This window comes from Glycine max, chromosome 19, assembly GCF_000004515.6.
Source record: "Glycine max cultivar Williams 82 chromosome 19, Glycine_max_v4.0, whole genome shotgun sequence".
NCBI lineage: Eukaryota > Viridiplantae > Streptophyta > Magnoliopsida > Fabales > Fabaceae > Glycine > Glycine max.
Genome location: NC_038255.2, coordinates 39,162,947 through 39,187,349, shown reverse-complemented (window position 1 = coordinate 39,187,349; position 24,403 = coordinate 39,162,947). Strand labels below are relative to the sequence as shown.

General features: G+C 30.9%; 4 protein-coding genes and 1 long non-coding RNA gene across 5 annotated transcripts; 2 read left to right on the top strand and 3 right to left on the bottom strand.

The window, feature by feature from the left end:
• The first annotated feature begins 1,453 nt into the window (after nt 1–1,453).
• Nucleotides 1,454–3,196, top strand: LOC100800967 (10 kDa chaperonin-like). The gene is made up of 3 exons (NM_001254400.2): nt 1,454–1,658; nt 2,135–2,274; nt 2,975–3,196. The coding sequence occupies exons 1-3, from the start codon at nt 1,554–1,556 to the stop codon at nt 3,021–3,023; spliced, it is 294 nt and encodes a 97-aa protein (NP_001241329.1). The 5' UTR covers nt 1,454–1,553; the 3' UTR covers nt 3,024–3,196.
• Nucleotides 3,197–5,446: 2,250 nt separating this feature from the next.
• Nucleotides 5,447–9,068, bottom strand: LOC100800430 (serine carboxypeptidase-like 45). The gene is made up of 9 exons (XM_003554063.5): nt 8,684–9,068; nt 8,485–8,586; nt 8,175–8,363; nt 8,018–8,088; nt 7,637–7,918; nt 7,401–7,525; nt 6,515–6,607; nt 6,289–6,406; nt 5,447–5,897 (listed from the first exon to the last, which is right to left on the bottom strand). Exons 1-9 carry the CDS (start codon nt 8,934–8,936, stop codon nt 5,748–5,750), a joined length of 1,383 nt encoding a protein of 460 aa, XP_003554111.1. The 5' UTR covers nt 8,937–9,068; the 3' UTR covers nt 5,447–5,747.
• A 1,037-nt stretch (nt 9,069–10,105) lies between these two features.
• Nucleotides 10,106–16,799, bottom strand: LOC106797390 (serine carboxypeptidase-like 45). Its single transcript, XM_014771669.1, has 7 exons — nt 16,744–16,799; nt 15,231–15,424; nt 14,965–15,041; nt 14,091–14,135; nt 13,035–13,153; nt 12,787–12,904; nt 10,106–10,255 (listed from the first exon to the last, which is right to left on the bottom strand). Exons 1-7 carry the CDS (start codon nt 16,797–16,799, stop codon nt 10,106–10,108), a joined length of 759 nt encoding a protein of 252 aa, XP_014627155.1.
• Nucleotides 16,800–17,873: 1,074 nt separating this feature from the next.
• On the bottom strand, nt 17,874–21,054 carry LOC100799900 (serine carboxypeptidase-like 45). The gene is made up of 10 exons (XM_026126970.2): nt 20,453–21,054; nt 20,214–20,318; nt 20,007–20,102; nt 19,776–19,868; nt 19,621–19,691; nt 19,241–19,522; nt 19,020–19,144; nt 18,516–18,608; nt 18,306–18,423; nt 17,874–18,206 (listed from the first exon to the last, which is right to left on the bottom strand). Exons 1-10 carry the CDS (start codon nt 20,706–20,708, stop codon nt 18,057–18,059), a joined length of 1,389 nt encoding a protein of 462 aa, XP_025982755.1. The 5' UTR covers nt 20,709–21,054; the 3' UTR covers nt 17,874–18,056.
• Nucleotides 21,055–23,271: 2,217 nt separating this feature from the next.
• On the top strand, nt 23,272–24,403 carry LOC121174107 (uncharacterized). Its single transcript, XR_005889887.1, has 2 exons — nt 23,272–23,589; nt 24,139–24,403. It is a non-coding gene; the product is annotated as an uncharacterized lncRNA (long non-coding RNA).

Sequence of the window (24,403 nt, the reverse complement as noted above, 5' to 3'; positions counted from 1 at the left end):
TGATAAAATTAAGATTGGTGATACCTTATCTTGGAATATGGCAGCAAATATAATTAAAAGAACACACACACAAAAATAGTTAAGCATATTGTGGTGTGTGACTCAAAATTTAAAAAAGCATAAAGTGAAAAGGTTTCAAGTGGTGCTCTCGTAACTGAATTTAGTTATCATAATTAAATTAGTTTTGGCACCAAAGTATAGTCTTTGTTCCTAGGACTAGCATCTAGAGTGTATATATATTTGATCATGTTATTTATTGAGAGAGAGGCTGAAAACATAATAGTTGCAGGAAATTCAAATAGTTTAAAAGGGAGATAGTGAGTTAGGTGATTGAGAGATGTTTTGAAAAGAAAGAAATCAAGAGAGATCAAAGCTAGTTGTTGCTTGTATTGAACTTGTAATCTTCATGATCAATGTGATGATGATGAACTGTCATTTCCCGTGGATGTAGGCACATTGTCAAACCACGTAAATCTAGTGTAGATTCTTGTTTGTTGCTTTGCTGTGTTTTTTTTTTCTTTTTTTTGATCTTGTATAGGTTCTATAGCATAAAGAGGTAGAAGAACCAACACATATGATTCCAAATTGATATCATTTAAAGTATTTATACCTTTAAACTGTACAATGCAAGTAAAAGAGTATTAAGAAATACTAAAATGATATGATATCATAGATAATCTTATTTCTTAATGGTTAGAGGTTTGATTTTAGAAATTTAGAGATTAAAAATATAATTTTAAATTTAGATAAAACAATAATGACCTAAATTTGAAGGATAAAAAATATATTTAATACAGGATAAAATATAAACATATGTTACATAAAAGACATGTAATTTAATTGAAATGATATATTTTATTTCATAAAAATATTTTTTCTACTAAAAACCACACAAATACCAAATATTACATGCAAATGAACCTTTAAATTTTTTAAAATTAAAATTATGTTAATTTTAATGCTTGAATAATTTGAAATTAGTAACTGAAAAACTTTTGAAAAAGTCGACAAAATTAAATTATTATTAAAGGGATTAAAACTTTTTTCCCCTCACATTAAATTTTCTTCATTACTTTTTTGGGCCCTTCAATCATGGGCCTAGTGCCATCAGTCCTAAAACAAGCAGACTATTACTTCCTGCACTCCCCAAGTTGCTTCTTACACTTTTTCGAAATATTATTTTATATTCGGATTAGTTATTCCGAAAGCCAAAAATAAATAAAAATTTCAGAATATATTTTATATTCTGGATTGCACAGTCTGGAAGGCAAAACGAAAGTGCAGAAAGCAATAGCCGAACAAGTCTCAGGGCCGGGCCTGACTTCCGATTTGGGACAGAGCAACATGCACCATGGAATGAATAAAAATAAAAGAACCACGCCAAGCGAAGATTCTAGAACCCCCTTGTATAAACAAAAATACTATAAAATCAAAAAATTAAAATAGAATCAACATAAACCCTTTTGTAAAACCCTAACAATTGACCTCAACTTTCTCGACAAGAGGCTCTCTGTCGGTGTTCTCTCCCTTCCCTTTGGTGTCGTGTCTTCCAAATGGCGAAGCGTTTGATTCCTCTGTTCAATCGGGTTTTGGTGGAGAAAATCGTGCCTCCATCGAAGACCACCGCTGGCATTTTGTTACCCGAGAAATCCACCAAGGTTTTTACACCCCCAATCCAATTCATTCGTACCCTTTTCAATTCCTCCTTTTGGGTCTTCTATTTTCATTTCAAAATTTCATCTTGGCTTGATTTCTTCATATTTTACTTATTCCATTTTCACCACTTTTTTTTATGGGTGTTTTAGCTGTCCAATTTTCTGTGTGTGATACTGTGATATGATATCGTACCCAGATGGGTACTAATTAAGCTGATGCATACTGTCCTGTTCTTTTTTTTTTGGATTGTGATCCTATGGTTCTTTGTATTATAGAGTAGTTGTCTTAGTGTATTTACAATAACAATTAAATTTGAAGAGTGAGTTTTCTTTGTTCAAGGTCTTTTCCAAGTTAGTGCTTCAGCTTCTTTCGATTGATAAGTGACAATTTATCACTGCAAATCATACATTTGAGTTACATTCTTGATTTTTTGAAGTGCATTTGCTGAGTTGGAGTATTTTTACGTGTTTTACTTTAGCTGAATTCCGGAAAAGTTATTGCTGTTGGCCCTGGCTTTCACAGTAAGGATGGGAAGCTAATTCCTGTGGCTGTAAAGGAAGGTGACACTGTTCTTTTGCCTGAATATGGGGGAACTGAGGTGAAGCTTGATAACAAAGAGTATGTATATGTTTTTTCTTGTGATATTTTTTATTTATTAGTTTATTTTTTACCCTCGTAGAATTCTTCAACTTAACCCTAAAGTTTAATATGTAGATATAAATGTTTGAATGGACTAGAATTATTCTTGAGGTCCCGCATTTTTCTAAATACATTTTCTTGTTACAAAGTTGATCCCTTCAGGTCTAAATGAGTAAATGTTATTGACTTATTGGAGACTGTTTTCTTTGTGAATCATTAATACAAGGTAGACCCTTATTGAAGAAGGAGATGCTGTGCTTGATATTGTTTGTCCATTATTTAGAATTGCTTTGTTTGATGATTAATTTGAACCAGGCAGATGTTGAAAAGTACATATCTTTTTCTCTATGTTAGAAAAAGACAAGAAGTCACAATCCAAAATTAAGAGGATAGGGAGTGTCTTGATTTTTTATCTGTTAACTTGCCATTCTCAAACCCTCTCAAATTGTGGGATTTGAGTGTGGCAAAGTTAACAGACGAAATATCGACATCAAGGTTTAAGGGATGCTAGTTTTGGAAACATTTTATTGATATTAAACTACTTAGCCACCAATTAATTTCTCTCCTTTTCTTGTACTATGTAAATGAATTATATTGGACGGATTTAGTTGGTTCATCCTAGTTGCAATAGCTGCTATCTATTTCTCAAGTCTTGGCTAATTAAATGCTTTTTGTGTAGGTATCATCTGTTTAGAGACGATGATATACTGGGGACATTGCATGATTGATGTCAAAATCATTCGTGGAAATTTACATGCTAGGTGCTCTGCTACATTTGAGGAGTTTCTTTATGTTCTGATTTTTATGTATGATGTCTAAATCAACATTTTGGTGTGGAGCAAACACTTGGAACTTTTTTTGGGCTTACCATGAATGTTATTTTCTGCAACAACTGGAAAAACTATTTTGTAGCTCATGAAATTTATTGCCTTAACATTTTGTAGTTCTGTTTTTTTTTTGCTTGGTTAAGAGTATTTATTGTTGTCACATTTTCTGTTGCATACTCGTGGATGGGGATTCCAAATATTTTGTAAAGGTGATAATTGTTTTTTAAAATTCTTTCTTACATTTTTTTGATTGGGACGTATCATGCAAGTTCGAGCACAATCAAGAAGAAAGCAGTTTTGTTTGACAACGTTAAGGATTTAAACAACATTCAGTGCACGTTAAATTAAAATTGTTGCTGCATCCATGTCAGCAAATACTATTGATGAATATAATTAAGTTCCATCTGGTTCAAATGTTCATTGATTGTAATAATTTCGTTTTGGTTGATTATATATTGTTCACGTTATTGTGGAATATATTGTTCACGTTTTTGTGGAAACAAGACTACAAGAGATTTTGATGATGTCAACAGTCAAGTGTTTTTCATGGATAGTTCAAGTGAACTTCAAGAAATTCAAGTAATACAAGTTACATCTACAAGTTAGATTCTCAAGTTAGATAAAGATTTGGTCAAGAGGATTTTCTTTCAAAACCTTTTATTTTAAAGATTTCTCTCTGATAATCGATTACTAGAGTGATCAAAATGTTTTCTGAAAAGGTTTTAAGTGTTTTTAAATATTTTTGAAATGATGTAATCGATTATACATTGCTTGTAATCAATTACAAAAGTTCTTGAATGTTTTAAAATAGCTATAAGAAATTTGAATTCAAAATTTTAAATGTGTAATCGACTATATCGATTTCCAGTGTTAGAAATTCAGATTTTAAGTGAAGAGTCACAACTCTTAAAAAAATAAATGTGTAATTGATTACACTAATATGGATAATGAGTAAGAATTTTCGAAAAATATTTTCAACAGTCAGATCTTTTCATTTGAATTTTGAATGATCATCAAAGGCATATATATATATATATATATATATATATATATATATGACTTTGGGCACGAAATTTGTCGAGAGCTTTGCTTGTCCAAAAAGTGTTATCCTCTCAAAAGATTAAGAGAGTTTTCATTGTCCAAAAAGTTTTATCCTCTCAAAAGATTAAGAGAGTTTTCACTAGTAAAAAACATTCTTATCGTCTCAAATACAAATCTTCATATCTTTAAAAAAATTCCTTGACAAAAAGCTTGTGTCATTCAATAAGGAATTGAGTGCTTCATTATAAACATCTATCACTTTCAAGAGACTCTCATCTTCTTCTTCTCTTTTTAATCAAAGGACTAAGAGACTGAGAGTCTCTTGTTGTAAAGCATCTGAACACAAAGAAAGAGTTGTCCTTGTGTGTTTCAGAACTTGTAAAGGATTTGCGAGATAGAGGAACTCCCAAGAGGGTTTCTTGGAGACTGGACGTAAGCAACAGACTTTATCGAACTAGTATAATGCACTATTTTTCCCTCAAACTCTTTTATTTATTGTTGCTTATTATTTTTATTCATTAAGTTTAATTTGAATTATCATTTAGAAATTTATTTTTAAAAAAATCTTGAGACTTGGGTTAAAGTGTATAAAATTTTAACTGTAGAACAATTTATAAAATCTTAATTCAACTCTTCATTCTTAAAATTTCTGAGGCCATTTGTCTAACAATTATTACTTTCTACCTATGCATGCCGTGCTAACTCATTATTTTATCTCGTGATTTTGTAAATTTCATTTTTGAAAGTTGATTACCACACAGTTAAACGAATTTCTAGCATGTTTGCATTGGCATGTCATTGCTTTGGATGCGCATCATTCTGAACGCTTGCAATAATTGGTTTTAAGTCAATTCAGCTATTGGATGTGAATTCTTGTAAAGACGTGGGTGGCCTTTGGATGCCGAAACAAACACAACGTGGGTGGCCTTTGGATGCTGAATCAGATTGCATATTATTTTTATTCTGCTATGAGTAATTATTTTGTATATTAACTAAATCAAACTAATTTGCAAACACTGCTACATATCTAGTTTGATTTACATTTATATATTGGTTCGTGTTAGTTTGGTTATGTGCCAATGCTTTCTTTAATAATATATTTTGCCTTTTCCATTTTTTTTATATATTGGTTCTACTTTTCAATTAATACGATTGAAGTGGATTTTCTCCCCAATACAAAAACTTTTTCGTGTTTCTTCGGTTTCTGTAATTTTCTGGCGGGGGGAGTTGGTGTTGTTCTAAGCATTATTATATATTTGTATATTAACTTGTAAAAATGATCAGTGTAAGTTCAATTCAATTCAGATTAAATCAGTGTATAAACATGCTCTTGGATTACAAATTAGATAGATTCCTTTCATTTCAGTGGATTATAAATGGCTAATCCTAATGCTCACTTTCAACCCCTGCTCCTCTAACTCGCAATTCGAAAGAAAACAAAATCTAGAAACTTAGAAAGTACTAAGATAACAATTAAAGATGATCCAATAGTAGTAATGAGTTTCTGTGAGGATTTTAGAAAAAAATATATTTATTGTGGTGAAAGGAATTAGGAACATCTGTGTAATTAAAACAGTTCATATTTTATTTAACACCAGGTAATGGCTTTCCTTCTAGAAATGCTTTAAGTAGCACGAGTGATCTCTGTGGTTGAGTAAAGGGAGCTTCATGAGATGCTCCTCTTATGGTGGCATATGATAACATGCCCCCATATACTTGTGTCCATCCTGCCACCTGAAATTCATATACCAAATCAAGGTTGAGTCAAATGGCAATGCTTAGATGTATTAAAAAATTTCAAGGTATAATGATACCTTAAAAATTCTTTAGAAATAATATATATATATATATATATATATATATATATATATATATATATATATATATATATATAACTTTTTACTGAAGTTAAATTTTATTAACCCTTTTATTAGATCATATTATATTATCTTGGTGATCATGAATATCAAATTTTGGATAATTCAGAAATTGCTATATGCATAATCAAAATAGCTGAAATTTACTAATATATAAATTTTTGGAGAGTTTTCAACCAATGGTTAAGATTGATATAAAATGTTATTCAAGATGTTATATATTTATAAATTGTATTCCAAGTATTAACCTGTTTTCCCTCAAACCAGGCTCTATAGGCAACTGTTGTATTTAGTCCAAGTTCCTTGGCTAATCCATTCACCAGAGATCTCGATCCCAGTAATGGGATAACTGAATCTTGATCTCCACTGTACCGAAAAAAAGGACTTGGCTTGATTAAAAAATGTTGGTGAATCATGGTAGGTAGGTAATGGGGTTAGGTAAGTAAATGCAGATGATTCAATAAATTCGCTTACCTGTATACCAGAACTCTGATGTTGGAATTAACAAGTGCTCCTAGAATAGAAATGGTTGGTATCTCTAGATTCCGACGGTCATAATGGAGAACTCTATAACACAGGATAGATAGTGTTAAATAGGAGGGATAAGTCTAAAAAAAAGGGGTCCAAGTCAAACTATGGAAACATAAGGAGTAAAAAAAAAAAGAGTTGCTAGAGAATGCTACACCAGGAGTCTAGGTCAATAATTTAAAGATTGAGTAATAAAGGACACTAAAATAAAGATGGAAAAACATATACTTTCTCTTTTTCATAAAAAGTGTCATCCTAAGTTATTTTACAAAGATAAAAAAAACTAATAAATAGATAAAAGAGAGTGATAATTTTACAAAATTAACCTAATTAAATGGATGAAAGAGGATAATATTAATGCTAGATTCAAAAACTAAAGTAACATTTATCAGGGATATAATGAAAAAGAGTAATTAATGTTACATTGAAAAGTCAAATGTAACACTAATTTAAGAATGGAGGTAATAGTATTTTAGGGTAAAATATATTTTTGGTTTTGGACTTTCAAAAAAACTTGATACCTGTTTTGGTACTTTAACTTTAATCAATTTGATTCTGAACTTTAGAAGAAAACATGATTTTCATCCCTCATCTGAAATGGTTTTTATTATAAGAAAAGAAACAAACCATCATGTTTTTTTTTTAAGTTCAGGGATCAAATTGATCATAATTGAAGTTCAAGAACTAAAATCTAAGTTTCACTGAAACTATAGGGAGGACTGAAAACATATATATATATATATATATATATATATATATATATATATATATGCATCTCTAAATCTAAATGCACTAATTATGTCTCATCATTGAAGCAATAAATAAGACTTACCTGCTGCAAGTTGACCATTTTGAGACTCCAACAAGCTTAGCATGGAGAGCCTTCTGCACATCTTTCCTGTTTAAGTATGTGACTGCTTTATCATCCACACAAACATCTATCTTCTGTGTCTCTTGCTACATCATAGACAAAAGCAAGTAAAAGAAAAAATATAGAACAACACCAGCTGGGAGAAAACAATCAAAATAATTAAGATGGGGTATGCATATATAACAGATGAAGCTTACCATTTGATTCAGCTCATAAGCCTGCTGATTTGCTGATGACAGACACACATCAAGAGTGACATCATATTGGTCTATATAGTTGCTAACCTCAGTAAACACCAGTCCATTTATTTTTGCACAAACGTCACTAAGATTCCCATGTATCGTTTGTCTCCTAATAGTGGAATAGTTGCAGACTCTGGTGAAGAGATCGTAAGTTGAATCTGAAATCAGTCCATGGGACCAAAGGAATTCAGCTTTGGAGTTCAAATCAGTATCAAATTCCATAAGAGGATTCCCTATCTGCAAATATCAAAACATGTATATGAACACATTATACTTTTCAAATAAATCAAATGATTTTTTGTTATATATGCATTCAAAATTTCCCTATGTACTCACTGCTATCCCCTTAAGATTAAAGTTGGTCTTTGTTTGAACAATAAGTTGTGCAAGTTGTGGAGCATAGTGGCCTGCAAAAAACAAAACAAGTTTGTATTACCTTATTGCAGTTTCAAAATGAATATATTATTAACTTATTTCAATTATTTCTGTCTACCAGCATAACTCTCCCCTGTAATGAAGAAGTCGTTATTTGAGTACTCAGGGAATTCAGTGAACCAGCGCTGCAGGAAAACAAGATTATCCCTAGCTGTAATTTCATCTGTCACTAACGTATAGAAAGATGCATTGCTAGAGTAGGAAAATCCAACACCAGCCGGTGATTCCAAGTATAGCACATTTGCCACTGAAAAACAAAATGAAAAATCAATAAGAAATTTTGGTTTCAAGAAAGAAGCATATTTGATATTTTGACCCCTATAGAAACAAAGCATTGGATATACAAAGTTGTTGGATTTTTGGTTCACCTTTGTTCCAACTAAAATGATTTTTCACAAGAACATTGCTGTCTGGTTTGAAAGGGCCATGCTCAACTAAAGCTCCAACTCCAATAGATGAACAACCAGGACCTTCATATATCAAAAGAAAGCACCTTTATTTCTTTGATTAGTTTAAATAGTTTAAACCTATGCCAAAATAAATAAATGAACAATATCTTGTATATACCTCCATTCAACCATAGGACTACTGGCTTGGAAGTAGGGTGTTTTTCAGCTTCAACAAAGTAATAAAACAAAGCTCTCTGATTTTGGTTATCCACGGAAAAGTAACCAGAATATTGCTGAAATTTGACATGTGGCTGCCCCGGCAAATTGCTTATTTTATCAGCTTCAGGAAGTGAATTCACCCCCACAAGTGTTTGTGCAAGAACAATGATTATTGTTGCAATCATAGTAAATGGGTGAGGTAGCATGGTCATATTCAGATGTTGTTGGTTTAATTGGGGGATCAAGGTGAAATGCAAAGGTTTACAACAAATAAGGAACAAGTCATTGTCCTATTAATATAACGTTTGTGTTTGTAGTCCACGCCTGAAACAAATGGTGGCTGTTACACCTGTGGAATTAGTTGTTAACCTGCCTGCCTTGAGAATTTGGGTTATATATTCCCTTTTATTGTTTTTTCATGTGTGGATGCACTCTATGTTTGACTTTATAATATGAATAAAAATGCGTTAGGCAAATCAGTGCAATTTAGATTAGAAAAATAGAATTAAATTTCAGTACACCAACCAACAGTGTACAACATTTTTACAGTGTTAACAGGAAGGAACTGTGAAGATTTTTAAGGGGCCTAGGCCCCCCTATTTTTTTAAAAAAATTAAAACTTTTAAAATATACATCAAAGTTATTATTTTTATTAAGGCGATTTGACTATGAAAAAATAATCCTAATTTATTGCAGAGATAATTGCATTGTTTTCTTTTTCTTTTTAGTCAAAATAATTTACTCAATGATTTTCCTTTTATAATCCATTATTTCAATTTTAAATACTACTTTTTCCGTCTAATTATAATTTATGTCCTAGGTTATTTTACACATAGAAAAACTAATAAATAATAAAATAAAATAAAATATTTATAAAATTAACATTATCATCATTAATTTTTTTAACTCATATAATTAATAAGGAACATGTGTAAGTTCAACTCAACCCAGATTAAATCAGTTTATGAATATCACTCATAAAAAAAAAATCAGTTTATAAATAAGCCATTGGCGTCGAGTTAGTGCCTTGGTGGTAAGGAAAATGGATAAATTACATAAACTCAATTGTTTTTAACGAACATAAATTCAAATTTGATTGTCACTATTTGTACTAAAAATATAAATACCCCCTATCAGTTACAAGAAGTTGGTTGCGTTTCAGTGAATTATACATAGCTAATCCTAATCTCACACTTACAACCCTTGCTCCTTTAACTCATTATTCGAAACAAAAACAAAACAAAAAAAATAGAAAGCACTAAGATAACAATTAAAGGCGATCCAATAGCAGTAATAAGTTTCTGTGAGGATTTTAGAAGGATTTATCTTATTGTGGTAAAAGAAATTAGGAACACCTGTGTAACTAAAAGCTGTTCATATTTTATTCTATACTTGGTAGTGGCTTTCCTTCCAGAAAGGCTTTGAGTAGCCCGAGTGATCTCTCTGGTTGAGTATAGGGAGCTTCATGAGATGCTCCTCTTATGGTGGCATATGATAAGATGTCCCCGTATACTTGTGTCCATCCTCCTACCTAGAATATACCAAATCATGGTTGAGTGGAATGGCTTAGATGTGCAGATTTTTTTAATAATATATTTAGTAACATAAGATGTGATAAAATAATACTTTTAATAACTTCTTACTAAAGTTAAATTTCATTAACCAATTTATTAGAATATATATATATATATATATATATATATATATATATATATATATATATGATTAAAATAAAATTTTGGTTCTTTATTTATATTTTAGGTTTCATTTGGTTTCTTAATTTGGATGACACATGATAAATGGTAAAAGATGTTAGGTTAGTCAGAATTAATATCATCAGTATAAAGAGTTGACAAAAGGAGTAATTTAGTCTAATAGAAATATTATAAAAGATCAAAGTGAAATTTTTATACATAAATGATGAAAACCTAAAATATAAATAGGAAACCAAAGTTCTATATATTCCAACTCTTTTTTTTATACAATGGTCACATAAAGATTATAATCTATTATCTTTTCTCCAAAATCAAAAGTTATGAAACTAATCTCCGGAGAAAATAGAGTACTAGTTAAGGAGAAACTTCTCTCTCCACATGTGATTTTCTATTCACATAGCCTCTGGAAAACTAAACTCTTGACATATGCTTAAAAAACTCAAACTACTTGTCACTTGTGCTATAACATATTTAGAACTCCATAGATCTCAATACCAGGATATCTAGTATCCATTTTTTTTAGAATATATTTATGGACTAGCTTGTGGTCACGAGTTCATTTTTGTAAAAATTGTCGATTATAACAATAAATTTAGTTTATTAATTATAAAAATTTTAATTACTCAAATGTATCATCAGATTCATTTTATCATTTTTACTAATGATTCTAAGAAAAATCCTTTTAGGGGTTATAACAATAATTTTTATTCTCAAATAATATTAAGATGTTTTATCATTTTATATTATCTTGATGATTATGAACATCAAATTTTGGATAATTTAGACATTCAAAATGCATCATTTAAACAGATGAAGTATGCTTAAATGTCAAACATCATATTTTATTGCAATGAAGCCTATAAAAAAATAATTTTAATTATTCTATAATTTTAAATTCACGATTTAGATCTTTTCTTTATATAGACGATTGACATGGCACTTATATGTCAAGAGGTTGAATAAAGTAAACTCATAACCTTTTGTTTAAAGACAAAGCAATAAAAAGCTAAAACATTTATTTTGGTTAATTAATTTTATAAACACTATTTTACATGTATCATTAGTCAAGAGTTTTAATTTTTTTAAAATTATAAAAATTTATAAATTAAGTAAAATATTTAATATTGCATGCATTTATTTTTATTATAAACTTTATTTGGATAAAAATTTGTTCTTACTTAATTATAAATTTAAGAGAAATTACAAAAAGTAATATATAGATTATTTAAAAAAAATTATTTTATGTAATTTATACAAATTACGTAAATTTAAAATAATATTTAAATAATCTAAAATTTAAATTTAAAATTTATTAATTTTATAATTAAAATAAAATTTGTATTATTTATATATAAAAATTAATTTACATAATTTATATAAATTACATGAAATAATTTATATAAGTAATTTACATATTAATTTATGTAATTTTCTTGATTTATATAATTGGTATTAAAAAATTATTTACTAAATAATTTTTATAGTTAAAATTAAAATATTAAGATGTAAGTTTCCTAAAGAAATTAAATATTCAAATTTCATTAATTTATATAATTAGAATAAAAATAATTTATCTTAAAATAAATTTACTTAATTTGAATAATTTACATATTAATTGATTAATTGATGAAATTATATTTATTTATATAATTAGAATATAAAAAATATGTATATTAAAATCAATTTATATATTAATTTATGAAATTTAATTATAAATTGGCTAAATAAAAATAAAAATATGAAAACTATTAAGAAAATATATAAGATGATATATAATAAAATTAAAAATATTTATATATTAAATTAATTTTTTAATTCATAAATTTTTATAATTTGAAAAAAATTAATATTTCTTGACTAATTATACATATAAAATAGTGTTTATAAAGTTAAATAAATAAAACAAGTGTGTCACTGATCTATTATCTTTTCTTTGAATCTTTCAATAAAAGGTTATGAGTTTAACTATTAAGATCTTTTTTTATTTTTTATTTCATTTAATCTTTTATCACATAAGCGTCATGTCAAAAGTCTACATAAACGTTATAACAGTATCAATACGTTGAGTTAACTTTGGATAGTCAACTAAGGAGAGGATCAAAATTGCTTATTTTTAAAAAATTAGAGAACTAAATGTCTTGATTTAGAAATAAGGGGACCAAAATTATAAATTTAAAATTATAGGAAGATTAAAATTACAATTTAGTTAAATAATATTATAATGCAATGAAATATCAATTAATTTTTAAATTATATAGAATTTTGTAGTTTGCAACCAATGGTTAAGATTGATATAAAATGTTATTCAAGATGTTCTATATTTATATATTGCATTCTAGGTATTAACCTGCTTTCCCTCAAACCATGCTCTATAAGCTACTGTTGTATTCAGTCCAAGTTGCTTAGCTAATCCGTTCACCAGAGATCGCGATCCCAGTAATGGGATAACTGAATCTTGATCTCCACTGCACAGAGAAAAATGACTTGAGCTTGCTTAAAAAATGTTATGCCTTGATGAATCATGGTAGGTAGGTAAACATGTAATGTACATGGAGTTAGGTAAGTAAATGTAGATGGTTGAATAAATTCGCTTACCTGTATACCAGAACCCTGATACTGGAATTAACAAGTGACCCTAGAATAGAAATTGCTGCTATCTCTAGATTCCGATGGTCATAATGGAGAACACTGTAACACAAGCTACATAGTCTTAACTGGAGGCATATATATAAAGGTGTCATACTATGGAAGCATTTAGGGAGTAGAAAAATGATAGACTTGCTAAAGAATGATAAACTAGGAAATTAATTTAAAGATTGATGAATAAGGACCCTAAACTAAGATGGAAAAACATATATAGAAGTTTGATTAATCTATTCATTTGATTCCCACGGCTTTCTTCTCATTTTAAATTTTAGTCCTTATTGTTGGGAAATATCCAAGTCTCACATCGGCTGCCTCATTCTTTGGAGTGCAATTTATATATCTGTTGGACAACTTCACTTAATGCCAATTGATTTTAAGATGAAATCTAATACCTATATAAGACTAAAACTAATACTTAAAACAAGACTATATGAATAATTTAACCATGAAGTTTGACCACTTTACAAAGTTGTTGGATTGTTGGTTCACCATTGTTCCAACTATAATGATTTTTCACAAGAACATTGTTGTCACCGGTTTGAAAGGGCCATGCTCAACTTTAGCTCCAACTCCAATAGATTTCAAATTAACTCAGCATAGTGATGTACAGTCATACCTGCAAAGCTACTCCTATATAGGTCCAGGACATTACCTTCGTTGTTGATCTTCATGTTTTTCCATTGTGTGGTGCAAACCTTGTGCTAGGTGTACAATGGCTTAAATCACTTGGCCTAGTGTTGATGGACTATAATACTTTATCTATGAAATTTATTTGTGATGGGCGCATTATTGAATTCCAAGGGGACATAGACTCTTCTCTACATCTCATCACCCCACCACAACTTTGTCGGTTGTTTCGCAAAGAGGGAGTCAGTTCGTATTTCCACATCCACATTACCCCGACAAACCTCCCTCCAACCCAAACAAACACTGACCACCTACCATCTCCAATCCAGAACCTCATCGCCCAATTTACACCCTTTTTTTAGTCACCATTGTCATTACCTCCATCGCGACCCACAAATCACCATATCCACCTCCTCCCATACTCTGAACCAGTGAATGTAAGACCATACCCCTATCCTCATTTTCAGAAACAATGAATATAATAAACAAAGGGATGTAAAATTTTAAGGAAGGGGATTGGGTCATGGTGAAATTACATCCCCACCGACAGTCCACCATTTCTGGCACTTACAAAGCTTATTCGAAGCTTGCTAAGAGATATTTGTTAGATATTAATTAGAAAAATAATAATAACAAGTTTTATGAGCCTTAAATTGTGGAAGATGAAAGTTGTAAGGTTGTGAGTTACAAAGTCTTGAATAAGCAATTATGTGAGCATTTAGTATTCTTGAATAAACAAATTATGTGAGTGGTCACTCTATTTTAGTATAAATAGAGGATCATACTCTTGTATTTGGTGTGACAAATGAAATAAAATCTTCTTCTTCCAACAATATTATGGGCCTACCAAATCTTGGAACGCATAGGAAAAACGACTTATAAACTCCAGTTACCTGAGGGTGCATATATCCACCCTGTGTTCCACTATTCGTTGCTTAAATCGTTTCATCATTCCACCACGAACTCCATTGTGCCCTTGCCTTTAGCCGCCATGGCCACTGACAACCAACCTATCATCGTCCCCTTAGTAATTTTGGGTACTCGCTAGGACACTAACTCCAAACTTCAGGTGTTGGTACAATGGGAAGGTCTATTGCCAGAAGAAACTTCATGGAAAGATTGGGATCAGCTAAAGTCAGCTTATCACCTTGAGGACAAGGTGATTTTACAAGTCACAATGGATGTTACGAAGAAGGAGCAAAAGGGTGGACTAAAGGAAAGGCCCAACAGAAAGAGCACCAAACTTGGGTACCTCAAGGACTACCTCTAACGGCCTTGATAGCTGACCTAACAACCTTGTCTCCTGCTTGCCTTCCAATTCCGTTTCCACTACATTATGTTATTATCATGTTTCTGCAAAATTCCAAAATCTGGTATTTATAATTTTGCTATAAATATAGGACTTATGTAATAAGGCAAGCTAATGAAAAATTACCAAGTTATTTCTTCTTTTGGTTGTGGGAGGTTACTGGCCCTCGAAGTCCAGGCTCTAACCCTGTGTTGTAACAATGTATATACCTCCATTCAACCATATGACTACTGGCTTGGAAGTAGGGTGCTTTTCAGCTTCAACAAAGTAATAAAACAAAGCTCTCTGATTTTGGTCTTTCACGGTAATGTAACTAGAATACTGCTGAAATTTGACATGTGGTTGCCCCGGCAAATTGCTTATTGTATCAGCTTGAGGAATTGAATTCACCCCATAGGTGTTTCTGCAAGAATAATAATTAATGTTGCAATCATAGTAAATGAATGAGGTAACATGGTCAATTGGTCATACACAGATGTTGTTTGTTTAATTGGGGGGATTAAGGTGAAATGCAAGGGATTATGACAAACAAGGAACAAGTCATTAATTGTTCTGTTGATATAGTAACATTTATGTTTGTAGTCCACGCCTTAAACAAAATGGTGGCGATTACGCCTATGTGGAATTAGTTGTTAATCCATCTCCTTGAGAATTTGGATTACATATGGTTCTCTTGTTGTCTTTTATGTTTGACTTGGAAGAACAAAAAAATTAAGCAAATTAGTGCAAATTAAATTAAAAAATTGAATTGAATTTAAAATTCGGTGTAAAACTCTTTATAATATTGTCTAATTATAAGTTCCCATGTGATAAGATTTTTACTTTTATAATAATTATATTTTAAAAATCTCACATAACTAACTAAGGTGCTTTTTAATTAATTCACAATATAAAATTCTTTACATTATCAAAATTAAAGTTAAATTAATTTGCAGGTCCTTATTATCACCGAGTGTGTGAACCAGCGTGAGATTATTTAAGTTCAAAAGTCTTGAGTTTGAATTCCTAAATATGTAATTGCATTAAATACTTAAAAGAAAAAATTTTGTGACTCATAATGATCGTGCTTGATTCAAACAAGATTGTTTCATGTTATCTAGACCAACAAAAAATCTAAAATTCTCATAACTATTTGATCATTTTTAGTTAGATCAAAACGTGGAACTAATTAAAAAATAAATGCAACTTCAAGGATTTAATTGAAAAAAATGGTTCACAAACTTAAAGTAAAAATTATCATTCTGCAATTTAATTTAACCAAAATTATGCTAAAAAAATTGTAAAACTGGTCCTCAAATTATTCATTTTGTATGATAGAGATAGTATATGTGAGTTTGTGCATGTGGGGTAATACATTTTTTGATTGAGTTTGTTTACGCTTATTAGTTAGCAAGTTGATAATGGTCCCAACCACATTATTGCTATTAGCCCAACAATAAAAAGGAAAAAGATCTTTTTATCCTTTCCTCCTTCCTTCACCTTCTTCTCACCTAACCCATGATCTGAACTCGCGCAGCCATCATCACCGCCGACAACCTCCGCATCGCGCGACCGTCATACCCCGTCTCCTCCACGACGCGCACCACCACCACTCACCAAATACCAGAACCACGGCGCACAGCCCCACTCCGGCCAGATCCACGTGGGACCTCCTCAACGCGCACACCCCACCCCGGTCCGATCTGACCCCAACGCCACTCTCGGCTCCAGCCCCGCGACTACCGCAAAACCACCCTTGCACCTCCGTCCTCTCCGCCGCGCGTCCTCACTACCACCATGTCCAAACACCACTGTGGCGCTTCTCCTTCTCAATGAGTTCGGTGCAGCGACATTCGTCTTTTTGCAAAAAAAAAAAAAAAAAACATTACATAACAGTAGTACGATTCTGGTGTACAATATGCAATAAAATCATACTTATGCTGTGTTATTTTCTTTTTTCACCCCACTTGTACAAAGAAAGTACGATCCCATTGCACAATGTAGGAATGAATGGTTTTGAATATTTAAAAATGCGGGTGAAGCTAATAACAATGTTGTTGTGGCCAATAGCAACCCCTTCAGTTATACAATGACAATTTGTTAGAATAGTCCATCCATTACAGGTTGCAATTAAGTAAGCGAACCCATGGTCCATATTTTTTTCTAATAAAAATATAGAACAATATCAAATGATTTTGTTTTAAAGTCACCCAAGAAAAAGGTTGAGATTTTCAAAATTGTTATAAACTGCATGACTGAGATCTACTTAAGTTGTTTTCGAGTAGACTATTGCCTTCTAATATCCCATACAATAAATGAAACTTGTGACAAACCTAAACAAGTCATACACATAAACTTGTCTACACACACATTCAAGGCCTTCAACAGATACTTTGGTGCAAACAAGATGGTAAACTTTAGAAAGAGCAAATATTCATAAAAAGAATAAGAAGAAGAAAGATAGAACGAGCAAAGATTAGAAAACATATTCATATGGATTTTTCATTGTCCACTGGTTCAAAACTTTATGCTTGAAATGATTTGTAGATTTCATTTTGTTTCTAAAACAAGCATGGCTAAAGTATGTCTTTTGTGACACCATAGGGTTAGTAAAAGTTAAATTAAGTTTGGACTATTAAATAAGGTATGATAAATTTTTTTGACATTTACAATCATTACCTTAAGTCATACAAACACTGATTTCCAATTGATCTTCAGTGTAAAAGCTGCCGCATTGATGGTGCATGACCATTAAATCCTGTTTAAATTGTTTTAAATTTTTGGATTTTTTTTCACGGCCTACTTTCAGCAAACACGGGTACAATCGGTTAGATTTAGTATGTTTTGGTTATTGTAAATTTCAGTCCTTGTACTTCATCCTGTGAACCTTCAGCACATTGTTCAGAAAGAAAGTAAAGCATAGAATTGTAGAGAGCAGAACATAACAATCATAAGATGATCCAATAGCAATAATCAGTTTCTGTGTGGATTTTGAAAGCATTTCTACTTATTGCGGCAAATAACAACGCCTGGTGTTAATTAAATCTGTTCATATTTTATGCAACACCAGGTAGTGGCTTTCCTTCCAGAAATGCTTTAAGTAGCAGCAGTGATCTCTGTGGTTGAGAAAAGGGAGCTTCATGAGATGCACCTCTTATAGTGGCATATGATAAGATGTTCCCATATACCTTTGTCCATCCTGCCACCTGAAATTTTATATAACAAATCAAAGTTGAGTTAAATGGCAGTGCATAGAGGCATTGAATTTTTCGAAGATATATTGCATTCCAAGTATTAACATTAACCTGTTTTCCCTCAAACCAGGCTCTATAGGCCACTGTTGTATCAAGTCCAATTTCCTTGGCTAATCCATTCACTAGAGATCGCGAACCTATTAATGGAATCACTGAATCTTGATCTCCACTGCATAGAGAAATGATTTTGCTTGCTTCAAAAGTGCTCTTCACTGATGTATGGAGTTAGCAAAATGTCAGTGATTTAACAAATTCAATTACCTGTATACTAGAACCTTGATGCCAGACTTAACAAGTGACCCTAGAATAGGAATTGTTGGTATTTCTAGATTCTGATAGTCATAATGCAGAACTCTGTCACATAAGGAAGATATCATTAGCAGGAGATGTAAGTCTCAGAAATAAAAGGCGACCAATTGTGCTTGAGAAATGAGAATGCAGAGCAGGGAAATTAGATTGAAGATTGGTGGGCAAAGGACCCCAAAATAAGATGGAATATGCATATATATTAGTTTTATATATTTTGTCAAAATCAACTTTCATGTGTTGCTTAATGATCATGCAAATTATTTACCATATTTAGGAAAACTGAAGAAAAGATATATAATGGAAATGTTTTAGTCTTTTAAGTAACAAAATAATGGAGTCTAATAGATATATAATAAAAATCTCACACCTTAATTACTTTTCCTAATTTTGTGAACATGAACATCTTTGTCTCTAAAAGACTCAAGAATGTGTCAACTTTGAAGCAACAAAACTTACGAGCTGCAAGTTGACCATTTGGTGACTCCAACAAGATTAGCATGTAGAGCTTTTTGGACTTGTTTTCTGTTCAAGTATGTGGTTGTTTTATCACCAATACAAACATCTATCTTCTGTGTCTCTTGCTGAACCAGAGATGAAATCAATTAAGCAAAAGAAATGTGAGAATAATATCGAGAGTGAGAATTAACAAGCCTATGCAGAAAGTAGATGAAACTCACCAGTTGATTCAGCACATAAGCCTGTTGATTTACTGATGACAAACAAACATCGAGAGTGACATCATATTTATCTATAAAGTTGCTAATCTCAGTATTCAATAGCTTATTTGCTTTTACACAAACGCCTCTAAGATTCCCATTTTGGATTTGTCTCCTAATTGAGGAAAAGTTGCAGACTCTAGTTAAGACTTCGTATGTTGAATCTGATATCAGTCCATGAGACCAAAAGTACTCAGATCTGGAGTTGAAATCAGTATTAAACTCAAGAAGAGGATTCCCTATCTGCAATTGTCACATATATATGATCCTGTTATATTTTTCAAACAAATCAAATGGTTTTTTTATATTTAAATTGTTCAGATTTTCCCTTCTCTACTCACTGCTATCCCCTTGAGATTGAAGTTGGTCTTGGTTTGAACAATAAGTTGTGAAAGCTGTGGAACATAGTGACCTACAAACAAGTGTGAGATGTGCATTATTTTATTAGTTTCAAAGTGAATATATCATATATAGTTCATTTATATCTGATTCTTACCTCCATAGCTCTCCCCTGTAATGAAGAAGTCGTTGTTTGAGTACTCAGGGAATTTAGTGAACCAACGCTGTAGGAAAACAAGATTATCCCTAGCTGTACAAAACCAAGATCATAGTCAGCTTCTTGAGTAAATGTCTAAAAGACTTAATAAAATCTCAAGCATGTATGGAAACTATGATTCTTCCCTTTCTAATTAAATGCCATTCTACATAAAATGAAGTGAAAAAGAACCTGTAATTTCATCTGTCACTGAGGCATAGAAAGATTTATTGCTGGAGTAAGAGAATCCAACACCAGCTGGTGACTCCAAGTATAGCACATTTGCCACTGTGATATAAGGATGAAATAGGTAAGCAGTTTTGTTTTTTTTTTTTTTTTAGAGAGCATATTTGATCTTTTGATCCTCAATAAATACAAACCATTGGATTTAAGGTTCACCTTTGTTCCAACTATAATCATTTTGCTGAAGAACATTGTTGTCACTTGGTCTGAAAGGACCATGCTCAGCAAAAGCTCCAACTCCAATCGACGAACAACCGGGCCCTTCAAAAATCAAAACCAAGAAAGCATCTTAATTGATTTGTTGAGTCTTAAAAGGTTTAAGCCAGATTCCAAAACAAATAAATAACTGAACAAAATGATGTATATGATATTGATACATAACAAGACATATATACCTCCATTCAACCAGAGGACTAATGGCTTGGAAGCAGGGTCTTCTTCAGCTTCAACAAAGTAGTAAAACAAAGCTCTCTGATGTTGATCATCCACGGTGACATAACCAGAATATTGCTGAAATTCGACCTGTGGCTGGCCCGGCAAATTGCTTATTTTATCAGCTTCAGGAAGTGAAATCACCCCCACAAGTGTTTGAGCAAGAACAATGATTATTATTGTTGCAATCATAGTAAATGACCGAGGCAGCATGGTCATGTATGAAAAGTTGTTGGTTGGTTTAATTAGGATGATAAATCCTTTGCACTAGTGTTTGTTTGCTTATAAAGATTATGATAAAAATTTGAAAGCATAATGGTCTTCTTTGTTGCCTTTTCTAATTCCTTTCACACACTTAAGCATTCATTTAACACTCTAAATTTAATGTTACCAATGTTTCATTAACTAATTACTCTTCTTAGTGAAAATATATTATTTATATATGTAAAATTTAATTTTTACAATTAGCTACAAGATTATTAAATATAAAGCACTAAACAATCCACGAAAAAGTTGATAAAAAATATTATCAATATTTTCTTTGGTTAATATAATAAGTTTACAACAATTACGAGTTTGATCCCCTCTATATATATTACTTTTATTATAAGTTTCTCTTCATTGTCTTTTGCTCAGAGAAGGAACCAGATCATGGCATACTATCCAAACTTCTATGTACGTGTTATTTTTTGCAGTTTTTAAAATCCAACACCTTTCACATGATATTTTTCTATGCTTACAGTGTCATAATAATCAAGCATAATATTATTATATGTATGTGTATGTGTACGTGAAAGTGGAGATTTCGTGTTCATGTGAGGAGAAAAATGATTGAATTTTGAGGATTGGTTAATTAACCTGTTCGGATATTTCTGGTTCTGGTTGTAAATGGTGCTGGCTTTTCTTGTTTACTTTCTTATCGTTGACCGCGTGGTTCTGGTTGTAAATTGTGTTACACATTGTGTCCCTTCAATATGTCTTCTTTATTATAAAGACTCAACAATTTTTAATTAGGTTCTTTGACTATGACAATTTTTAAATACATCTCTGGAGTATGTTTTTTTCCAATTGATCTAATTTAAAAACAAATACAAGGGACACACTAAAAAATAATAGTTCATTAACCTAATTTAAGAACCTATACATTAATTTAACCTAAATTTTATATTACTAAATAAAAATAGTGTAAATTATGATGACGTCCCCTCTTACGTGAAGTGAATTGGAATCAATTCAAATGTCAATATATATTATACCGTGTTGCGATTGTTGTTCAAATAAGTTTGAATGCTGACCTTATCTTTCAAAATAGGGACAGATTTTTCAGTGGATACATGAAAAGAGGTAAATTTTGTTGTGCTTTATGCATAGTGAATTAATGATGTCCTATGAACACGAATTAGCATAGCTAGCTAGACAAACTTGTCCTCACTTCTCTACCCACCACACATGGATTTCAGATTCTTTCCGAGAGCAAGATCATGCATAAACAACATTTGCTCACATTACTATTCTACACCTGATTGCTTTCTTATTATTTATTAATTTATTCTTGTCATGTGAATAAAGTTCGGGTTTAAGTTTATTAAGGGGAAAATACAAAAAAAGACAGCAAAAGCTTAGATGTCCTCCACATAATCAATGGCAATTCAACTCAACCGCATCTTATTTACTTGAGTTCAACTTTGGAAAAGGAAAAACAAAAGGCTTAGAGTTATTTTTTGCTTAATAGAGTGTTCGTTAAAAAAATTATATAAATATCTACTTACATAATGGAATTAAATGGAATTTTGTTTTCTTAAATAAAAATGTCAACAAGAAAATGTAATTATATTTGCTAAGAAATGAGGGCAAAGTATGATTAAATCAATACAGAATATGATTAAAATTAAAGTTTGAAAACAGCTTTTGCAAAAGAAGATAATGTTTGATTTGTTTCATTCATAATACAACTATTAAATAATTTATATTGTTTATGTCTTGTCTTGATCTATATCATTCTCTAAATATGTTATTTTGAATCCTTCTGCATATAAATTATTTGTCAATTCATACCTTTCTTCAATTAACGTGCTAGGACTTTTTTTGGGTTTGAATATATTTATATTCTTTATGTCTTGTCTTGATCTATCATTCTTTAATTATATTAACTCTTCTGTATATAAATTACTATTATTTTATCTATAAAAATGAAAAATAGTATTAAAGATTTATAATAATTTATACGTCATGTTTAATTAACTCACTTACATCCTCGCTATATATAATTTATTTGACATTTTATACCTTTTTTTAATCAATATGTCAGCATATTTTTTCAACTTAAGTATAATTTTTATTTTTTAAAATATATTCTTCTTTAGTTTTATTTTTTATATTTTTAAAATGATAAAATATTAAAATTTCTTAGAAGCAATTTCAAATATCATATTTTTAGAGATTAAATACATATTTAATATTCTTTTATTCATCCTTTATCGTGGATGATATTTGAATTTATAATAAAAGTTTAGGGATCATGCTTGATTCACGTTAGAGTCAACAAAATAGATTATACTTATCGGCTTAGCCCGTTGACCTGTTAGGTTAAGTCGGATTGGACTAAGAAAATATTGACCCAAATAGAATCAGATCTATTTGGGTTGATTCGATGAGTCCGTGAGATCAGACTAAACTAAAAAGTATGCTCGAATTTAATTAAATTTATTTTAATTTGATATTTTTTATTTTTTCTTTTAAATTTGTATAAATTAAAATTAAAAAAAAAAGTAAAAGGGGTCAATATAGGCCAAGCTGACCTGACCATTTTCTATGTTATAATCCACTTCACTTACTTTTAACCCAATATACATTTCCATTGGGGTGTGTTCGTGTGGAAATGATCAAGAGTTTATATTTATTGTTTTTTGTTATAAAGAAAACCCTAAATTACAACTGAAATTAATAATAAACTCATCAATTAAAACATATATAAAATCAGTTTAGAGGCCATAAGTTGGCGCCCCATAAGGCCATAAGTCTCCAAGTTGGACCTTTTTCCACTAGAAGCATCTGCACCTAACATCTTAGGATCTTCTTCTCCCACCTTGGGCTTGAGCTGGTATGTGTTGATTATCTTTAGATGCTTCTTAGGTCTCTTTAATTTTTCCTCATAAGTATTATTAGCCTAATTGTAGACTTTTCCCTTTTAGCTTTTATTTTCTTAAAGTCTGTTGTTGGCTTAATTGAGGGGTTATTTTACTTAGGTCTTTTTCTTCTTCTTGAAAGTTGCTTGATCTTCATCACCAACGAAAGGTCTCATGAAAATACATTGAACTCTTCCATTTATTTTTAGAATAACAGAATAATTAAGAAGATGTGAACTTTCTGTAATAGTTGAGATTATCCAACCAAATCAAGTTTTCCATGGCAAATGCGAGACAACATGAAACAAGAATATGGGACTGTTTTTTCTCAACCTCACATTAGTTGGACCATATATATATATTTTTACATTACACCATTACCATCATAATATCATATCATACTATGGGCAGCATCCGGGAGGATTAGGACACTTCATCATCTTGACTATCTATATAGCAACTTCTAGTATGAAAACGTTCATTGAATCTTTGTTATTATTAACCATAAAATATTCTTCTTCTAGAGACGGACAAAATTAATACTAAAAATGAGGGACCATAAAATGTTCGTGACTGTGCTCTGGCACTGGATGGTCGACGTATTCAAACCACTCATGACTTTTGCAAGCATTATATATGTAACTCTGCCACGTTTGAAGTAATAAATAATTATAGTATGTAACACGATCGCCTACAGACGTTAACAAGTGTTGATTGATGATTGGTTGTGTTAATATGCTCAGGAATACTTTGTGATGTAATAAATCTTACAAATTTCTTTTCTTTTAA

What these genes read in the sequence shown, in the direction of transcription:
- LOC100800967 (NM_001254400.2), top strand. Translation starts at nt 1,554, where the DNA reads ATGGCGAAGCGTTTGATTCCTCTGTTCAATCGGGTTTTGGTGGAGAAA. An exon ending in TACCCGAGAAATCCACCAAG is followed by an intron (nt 1,659 to 2,134) that starts GTTTTTACACCC and finishes GTTTTACTTTAG; the next exon opens with CTGAATTCCGGAAAAGTTAT. An exon ending in GTGAAGCTTGATAACAAAGA is followed by an intron (nt 2,275 to 2,974) that starts GTATGTATATGT and finishes CTTTTTGTGTAG; the next exon opens with GTATCATCTGTTTAGAGACG.
- LOC100800430 (XM_003554063.5), bottom strand. Translation starts at nt 8,936, where the DNA reads ATGACCATGCTACCTCACCCATTTACTATGATTGCAACAATAATCATT. An exon ending in CTTATGAGCTGAATCAAATG is followed by an intron (nt 7,526 to 7,636) that starts GTAAGCTTCATC and finishes TCTATGATGTAG; the next exon opens with CAAGAGACACAGAAGATAGA. An exon ending in AAATGGTCAACTTGCAGCAG is followed by an intron (nt 6,608 to 7,400) that starts GTAAGTCTTATT and finishes CCTGTGTTATAG; the next exon opens with AGTTCTCCATTATGACCGTC.
- LOC106797390 (XM_014771669.1), bottom strand. Translation starts at nt 16,799, where the DNA reads ATGGTGGTAGTGAGGACGCGCGGCGGAGAGGACGGAGGTGCAAGGGTG. An exon ending in GGTGCAAGGGTGGTTTTGCG is followed by an intron (nt 15,425 to 16,743) that starts GTAGTCGCGGGG and finishes TTATTCTTGCAG; the next exon opens with AAACACCTATGGGGTGAATT. An exon ending in ATTTGTGGGTCGCGATGGAG is followed by an intron (nt 13,154 to 14,090) that starts GTAATGACAATG and finishes ATATGCCTCCAG; the next exon opens with TTAAGACTATGTAGCTTGTG.
- LOC100799900 (XM_026126970.2), bottom strand. Translation starts at nt 20,708, where the DNA reads ATGACCATGCTGCCTCGGTCATTTACTATGATTGCAACAATAATAATC. An exon ending in AGTGACAGATGAAATTACAG is followed by an intron (nt 19,869 to 20,006) that starts GTTCTTTTTCAC and finishes GGTTTTGTACAG; the next exon opens with CTAGGGATAATCTTGTTTTC. An exon ending in ATCAAGGTTCTAGTATACAG is followed by an intron (nt 18,424 to 18,515) that starts GTAATTGAATTT and finishes TTCTCTATGCAG; the next exon opens with TGGAGATCAAGATTCAGTGA.